Source organism: Rhagoletis pomonella, unplaced genomic scaffold, assembly GCF_013731165.1.
Source record: "Rhagoletis pomonella isolate Grant_MI unplaced genomic scaffold, Rhpom_1.0 Rhpom_scaffold_00447, whole genome shotgun sequence".
NCBI classification, from domain to species: Eukaryota; Metazoa; Arthropoda; class Insecta; order Diptera; family Tephritidae; genus Rhagoletis; species Rhagoletis pomonella.
In genome coordinates this window covers 33,653-41,949 of record NW_023459001.1, presented here as the reverse complement: position 1 = coordinate 41,949, position 8,297 = coordinate 33,653, and the positions used below count along the sequence as shown (strand labels likewise).

Below are 8,297 nucleotides of genomic sequence, written 5' to 3'. Positions count from 1 at the left end.
TGGTGGGTGGTATGCGGGGAAGTAAAAGAGTGTCCTATCATTATTTTTGAATGGTAGATTATTTTGGAATGGGCAAAACGAAAAACTAATCGCCAAAATGTGAGTGTATCTAAATATGTACATATGTATTTGAATTTTTAATAAAAGTGTACAGCTGCTAGGGCTCACAACATTCCATTGTGTATGTATGTATGTACATACATATTTATGTGTGGGTGTATTTGTACAGGGCATCACTATTTGTTATTAAATTATATATAGGAAATTAAATATTATAAACTACTAACCAAAATTAAACAAGTAATTTTTAAGCAAAAAACACAACCGACTTCTATTCTTATATACATAAAAGTTTAGGAGTACCGTCAATTTATTCAGGATCCAATGACCGGAGCTAAACAAAATTAGTATGGGGCCACCTCGGGGACACTACTTTTCCGATAGAAAAAGAATTATCGAGACTGGTTGACGTGGTCCAAATTTACATACATAAAAAAAATATTCCAACGAATTGATAACCTTCTACTTTTTTAAGTCGATTAAAAACAATTTACTAGTTAGGTTTATTATTAGGTTTATGTATGAGGTTCGGCTTTTACATGTGCGGCTATCACTAGCATTTTATTGCTACCAATTGATTTCGAATTCAGATCATAACTAGAGTTCATTACAAATCCCAAAAAGCTGCGCAAGGTTCGGTTCGAATTTGTGGAATTCATAAACTTGACCGAATATCTCGAACTTGTTTGAAAAGGTCATGTAACTAGGCTGTGTTATCAATTGTTTGTACTCGCAAAAGATCGGAGCCGAACGTTTCACTTCTGACAAAAGCTTTAAATCATTGCTTTATCTAAACGGAAAAAAAGGAACAGCACTATACGTTTTCAAAACGTCTAAAGCGCCTTTTCAAGATGAAATGAAAATCGCAAATTTATTATCATTGTCCTATAGTGATTTTCGCCCTTGATTTGAGTTTATTCTTTTCATTGTCAAGGACCAAATGGTTTGAGTGGTAAGTTAAATAGCATTATTTTTATGATCTTAACAGAGAGGCTATTGACTTTTAAAAGCCACTTGATATTCAAAATATATTCAATAAATTAGCTCACGCTGGTTATCACCTGGTAACTATGTACATATAATTAATAATATAAAAAATTATGTACTTATATGACATCATGTAGTGTGCCTCTTGATGCTATTACAAACTTAAAGGCGCCTACGATATCTATTTACATGTTTATATATATTAGTACTCTAACATAAATATTGCCGTTACCGTTCGTTTGGCGATTCTACAGAACCGATTTGAAAATCAAGAACACCATATGGAATACATTTTTCAGTAGATGAAGAGAATTTGTATGGTTTCAAAGTTACATCAAATTATCGGATCAATTTCAAGTCCTGCCAAAGTCCTCCAATGACCAAAAAAGATATAAAAAATTGTAGTCACCTTATAAGTTAAACGACGTGCTAAATTAGGAAAACTCTCCAAGGCTCTTGAAAAAAACTAGAAAACCGGTCGAATTTCGACAGTAACTGACACTACCAGTATTATTTATTATATGGAAGGTGTTTTTTTTTTTTTTTTAAGACAGAAGTACACCTAGAGGGATACCGGTGTCTTTCAAGTGGCTACATACATATATTCAGAAAATTAAAACAAAAATAATGGTAAAAGTTAGAGTAAAAAACTAGCCAAATATTTAGTACCCTTGAAAAATTCGTTATTACAACCAAAATTGAGTGTATGTAGTCATTTATTTAGGTAAAAAATTGTATCGCTCGGTTTAAGGCAGTGCGATTTTTAAGGGTAATGCAGCACAGCCACAAATTGTTAAGAAGCAAAACTCTTCTCAAAGTAAGCTCTCCAAACTAGGGTGGGTAATTAACTAAATTCCTTCACGACCTAACCCAATTTATACTATGAAGATATGTATTTTAGACCGAACCACCTTACCAGCAAACAAACAAACGTTCGCCGTACACTCCTAACTCTTAAAGTACTTTTGACAGGCAATTAAGTAAAAATAAATTTTTTGGCCGTACCTTGGAGGTCGACTTTTAGTAATTCAGGAATATTTTTTACACTATTAGGATAATAAAAATACATATTCACTTTCTTAGCAAAAGTTTAATGATTTTTGGTGAGGTTAAATTTGCCGATATTAGGGTGGTACGTTAGTGTGATAAGAAATGAGATCTAGAGGGTAAGTACTAGAACGGGGTACTTGAGGTCAATGAATTTTGGAACACAAAGAAATTGTATCCTTGACAAAATATCGATATATGATAACTTAAGGTCCAACTTAAGTCGGTTAAAAAAATAATTGTTTTCAGAAATGCCCTGCAGAAAGAATTCAAACCAGGAGTTGGAAGACGAATCCTTATTTTTCTTTTTTGGATACGGTCTAATGTACATATGTATGTATGGTCTGTGTGTATGCATTTCTGTGTGAAATATTTCAAGTTAACTGGCAGCTGACTGGCGCTGCCTGCCATTGGACTAAAATTTGCATAAGAAATTAATTTTCCACTACTTCATTCACTTACTCGCTCTCTCTCTCTTTGCGTGCCACAACAAAAACGATTTCCTGCATTCAACATTCAACTGTTCAATAACGCTTGCCCTTTTTCCAACTCTCTCTTCTCTTTTATTCTACTTTCATGCTGATGCTTGGTTAACTGCTGCTGCTGCTGCTGCTGCTGTTCTTCGCTTATCCGCTACTCTGTGGCTGCTGAACGTGCCGTTGCATCTCGTTGCAACCATGCCTACCATCCATCCATCCACTTCCGATGCTGAGCCAATTGTTGTCTACCCCTCGCTGCCAACAACACCAACACCGCACACTTACCGTCCGCCGCCGTTTGCTCTCTCTCAGCAATTGTAAGCCCTGCCCGGTGGCTAAGCCAACTTTCTTATGCGGCGCCGACAACCGTACATACTCATCGCTATGCAGATTGGATTACCACAACTGCATACATTCAACAATCATAAGGATAGCCTGCAAGGGATTCTGTCCATGCAAGGGTAAGTAAAGGCAGACATTATTAGTATAAATTTTGTCGACGAATAACTTGTAGCGTCTCCGCATTGAAATCAAGAAGAAGCAATTGGTTTGAGAAGGGCAGGCCCCAATATATACAATTACTTGCTGGGTGACCATCTAGACATTCCTATGTATGTATGTGGTAAAGGACTCAATAGTCCTTTTTTTTATGTATCAAGGAGCTCTTGTAAAAATGAAGTTGTCTTAATACTGTAGAAAAGTAAATCGCCAGTTGACATGCTTTCACTGCAATTTGCAATTTGCCAATTGGAAAAAGAGCAAAGCATATTGCGTTGATAAAATTGAAATTACAAATGAAAACTTGCAGTTGCCGCTGGTGCTTACATTAGGTTTTAGGAGCCAAATGGATGCATTTGCATTTGAAATGATGTTGCAACATTTAAAGAGTAATGAGACAAAAGTATTCGATCTCAAAAATGATTATGGAACCTAAATCGCCTTTGGTTATCAGATGTTCACCCAGGTGCATTTTGCGTTCGTGCATCTCAGTGCAGGACATTCTTCTAAGATGCAGTTTCGTTTTCCGTCCTGAAAAATCTGCATCGCTCTTGCGAGTAAATTCCCAGTTTAAGCAGCCGGCAGTGTCCTGTCAGGATTTCTGTAACAATTTTTAAGTTTTTCTTTGCGTTTTAGGTTATATATTCCTAAAAGTGCTTTGGACTGCTCTAGACCTGGCACTTGTTAACCGAACGAGTTCAGAGCGTGCCCCTTTTCCCTAGGCACAGAAGGGCTCTGGGCCGGTGAAAGGGGTTTATGCACCTGTCCCGGAATCCAGAGAACCCCAACCTGATTGGTCAGACCAAGAGTATTCAGCTTGTCAAGGCACTCCAACACTAATTTAGATGTTACCTGGTGAGATCTGAGAGCCTGGATAGCCGCTTGGCTGTCAATTAAGATAGCGATGTTCTAATTCCGGTAGTTTGGCTTGATATTAAAGTCCGCGCCTCTTTCTATGGCATATGTTTCAGCCTGGAGAGTAGACATATGTACATATGTTTTCCCATGGGTTCCAAGTATCTTAACCTAGGCCCAACTAACCCTACCCCGGTACCCTCGTCGGTCATTGAGCCATCAGTGTGCCATTTCTCTTATTTAGATACTGAAACAACTTTCTAGGAGAGTTAAGGGCGTGTCAGACGTGGCAATATTACCAACTTGTCCACGCAATTCGATGTCAAATTGAGAAAGGGAAATTTTATTTTTATGTGGTGAACAGCCAGAAAGACCTTTCTGACACATTTCGGAAACCAGTTTCAGAAATAAAAGTCAAGAAAGAGCGAAAACCGATTTCGAAAACTCATATATATTGCAACTTACTTGTGCTGCACTAGCAATTTTTATTTCTGCTGCAAGTGCTGTCAAACTAATCGTGTGTTGCTGTGTGACACTATTCGCGAGTTTGTGAAAAATAATAACGGATAATTTTGAATGATTTCTGATGATTTTAACTAATTTCACAGATTTACAATATAAAAGTTCCTGAATGCGAATTCGAGATCTGTAAGCCTCCATAATGCCAGATTCGAGGTCATTTGAAGCTCAAGTAGGGAAAAATTCATTGAAAAATAAAGGGACCCCATTCAAAATTCAAAATACACAAACAAATTTATTTTTATTTTTATTGAATAACTTGTTTGTCCTATTTGTCCCTCAAATGACCTCGAAGCTGACATTATGGAGGTTAACGGACCTCATATTCGGATTCAGCGAGTCTAAAATCCCATATATATATATATATATATGAATTTTAGTTTTATTTAATGATATCTTTCCCTATTTTATCTTCAAATAACCTCGAACATGAAGTGATGGGGGGGCCAATTGACCTCGGATTTGCATTCACCGCGTCGATTAACATAGGGATGTAGAGGTTTGGTTCAATATGCAGACAGCTTTTTTTTCTTTGTAAACCTGTGTTATTTTACGGAATTTAATTGTTTTGTTATAATAAATTATTCTTTAAACTGAAAATAACGTTCATTATAACGAAGAGAAATAATGAACAAGCGGTAAAGTGGCTCCCAGTTGCATTTCGTTATCGAGAAAGATTTTCAGAAGTTCATTCGAAGTGTGTGAACAGCCAAAAAGCATTAAAAAAATTTCGGCTTTCGAGAACAAAAAGCTTCTTTCGAAAGACACTTTACATGCAAGGTGTGACTACTTATGCAACTGCTTTCTGAAATTGCAGTATAAGCAGATATTGAGCCCTTTGCGCGTTGCTTGATACTTCAACCAATCCCAAAGTTATTCCTAATGTAATAAGCGCAAAACTGTAAAGCGAAACTAGGCGATATTAGGTTCGAGCCCCAAGAAAGCTCAATATGGAATATACTTAACGCAGAAAAGCTATTCACCACTTAGATGGGCTGCAATGAAGATAACAATGCCTCTATATTAAATATAGGCAGCCATGAAACTACTGAGATATGAAGCTTTAAAAAGGGGCTGCCAATAAAAATACTAGAGTGCCCCTACGACGTGCCCTTCACCAAAAGAAAGGGAAAAGATAGTAAAATTGCAATGCGCGGCAAAAATAAATTTTGGTAGAATGGAAAAAGACACCGACTTCCACCATTTGCTATAAAAAATTTCGTTTTTTGAGTTATGACAGTCTTTTAGTAAATGACCGATATGTACTTTTACCTTACACTCGCCAATTCGAATGCGTGTCACGGCGTATAAGCAACCTCTTCATTATTACCACTGCTGTTGCGCTCGGCTAAGAGCGTATCCACTGTATGGCATGGCGCCTGCAACGTCAACCACTTAAATGCTGTATCCTGCATTCCGGCATTTTTATGCACTCAATGTAAATATTTTCCATTCAATTATTTTATGTAAATTATGTTCAACATTTTTTGTTGCATTGTTTCGATTTTAACCGCCTATACTCATTTGCTCCTGTGGTTTACTGACGCAGGTTTTACACAATTTTTTTATTATAATATTAATTAGTTTAATTACGTTTAAGCTGATAAGTTTATGAGTGACATGCATTCATTTTGAGATGTACATACCTGTGTATGTATTGTTTGCAAAACTGATTATTGAAAAAAGGCCAAACCAAAGTTGTGCTGCCTGTGGCAGAAATAATGTTAAAGATGGCGATCAGCAATGCCTTTGCTCTCGCCGAACATTAGATACCCAAGAGGCGCAAGTATTAAATATAGTTTTTTTCACCTTTCCGAAAAATACCGCTACATGCTATGCAGGGGTGATTCTACTGCTATTTCTTCCAAAATTCCAAATAATGTTACTTCTTTTCAAGGGATTGTTGTTAGTATCAATTTTGTGAAAATTACCGTCCTCATCGTTTGAAATATCGAAGCTTCAAGCATTTATGAAATTTACCGTTATATAAAAGGTAGGCGTAATTTTAGTCCGATTTCAAAAAATTTCAGCGTTTTGCTTTTATGTGGCAAGCACAATAACCATACCGAGTTTGGTACAAAATTACTCGAAAGTTTACCAAGATACACATATAAACGTATTTTCTGCTAACCAATTTTGAATAATTGCATCAACTTTGAATAAATTAGCTTCAGTATTTAATGATTTATCGACGAATTCGCATTTGCCAAAATTACAGTTATGTGGGCCTGGGTTTTGTCCGATTTTAAAAATGTTTGGCCGTTTAGTATGTTTTGCCAAGACGAACAACTGTACCAAGTTTGGGAGTTAAACGTTCGTATTTTTCGCCTAAAAATCATTGTAAATATTAAATTTGAGTGAGCAATCTTCAGTAGTTACTAAAATATCGCAGTTTTCGTATTTCTGAAAACTACCGTTATGTGGGCGGTAGTCGTGGTTATTGTTATTGTCCGATTTTACCTTTTTTAAAAAGGAATACTCGAGTATGCAGCTTTTTTACACCCGATGGATGCGCTCAATTAAGACACTTTAAAAAGGGGAATCAAATTTTGTTATGTTTCAGATTTGAAGTGGTCGGAAAGAAAAGTTCTTTACGTTAATTTAGTTCACGAGATCATAAGAGACTACAGTGTAGATTTAACTTATCCACATATGTACATAGTTTATGAAACATAATTTTTTGTTTTTACTTTCGTTAGATAGGATTTGTAGAAAAAATTAAGCAAACCGAAGAAAAATTAATATTTAAACTGCACAAATCTAAGCAAAACGGCAACGCTGGAAATTAGAGAATAAGAACAAAATGGTTTACGTCGCGTCGTTTGAACGAAAGTATTTTAATTTATAGAAAACAGAATGAATTCGACTGACTGCCAATCAAGCAACATTAATTTTCATTCATTTGAATCGGTATACATACAATAAATTTTTGTATGCACATAAACTCCATTAAATTCTCAATAAAAAATTGTGTGCTTTTTTTTTTAAGAAAAAACACGATTTTTCTTGGGTTTTAGTGCTTTTTCAAATTCAAAACTTGGCAACACTGTCCACACAATATTTATCAAAAAGTAGAATTTTGTTGTTCAAGGTGCATGGGGATAGTTCTCACATAATATCTTAATGATAAACAAACTCTTCATTCATGTCCTTCTGTCTAACACTGGAGTTAGGATAAAGTGCACTTTAATCATAATGACCGATAACAAAATTTGTTTGTTGCCAAAATCTGCATGTTGAACATATGTATGTATGTCAGTATTTCTATCGTCACAAATAAATTAGCGCTGGTCATGTGTGAAATTTATTTTCACTGTTCACGCTTTTGACAGCACTAAAAGGAGTTGCCTATACGCCGCTATGTCTGAATTTGGCATCCCCTCAAAACTCATACGGCTGTGTAAAATGACGTTGAGCAATACCACCAGCTCCGTCAGAATTGGAAAAGACCTCTCCGAGCCGTTCGCCACAAAACGGGGTTTCAGACAGGGCGACTCCCTTTCATGTGACTTCTTTAATCTGATGTTGGAGAAGATAATAAGAGCTGCAGAACTGAACCGCTCAGGAACAATTTACTACAAGAGCGTGCAATTGCTGGCTTATGCCGATGACATCGACATCATCGGTAACAAAAACCGCGAAGTCTGTTCTGCCTTTTCCAAGTTGGATAGGGAAGCAAATCGCATGGGTCTGGTGGTAAACGAGGACAAGACGAAGTATCTCCTGTCATCAAACAAACAGTCAGCACATTCGCGCCTTGGCACCCACGTCACTGTTGACAGTTACAATTTCGAGAAAGTAGAGAATTTCGTTTACTTGGGAACCAGCATTAACACCGATAATAATGTCAGC

The 8,297-nt window shown here is 36.4% G+C and overlaps 1 protein-coding gene across 1 annotated transcript in view; it reads left to right on the top strand.

Annotated features, from left to right (window-relative positions):
* The window catches only part of LOC118750908 (proteoglycan Cow-like), a 51,865-nt gene that overhangs the window by 22,208 nt on the left and 21,360 nt on the right, over positions 1 to 8,297 (top strand). The window contains exon 4 of the mRNA XM_036485650.1: positions 2,886 to 3,034. Coding sequence (XP_036341543.1) covers positions 2,886 to 3,034 — 149 coding nt within the window. The remainder of the gene's footprint in view (positions 1 to 2,885; positions 3,035 to 8,297) is intronic.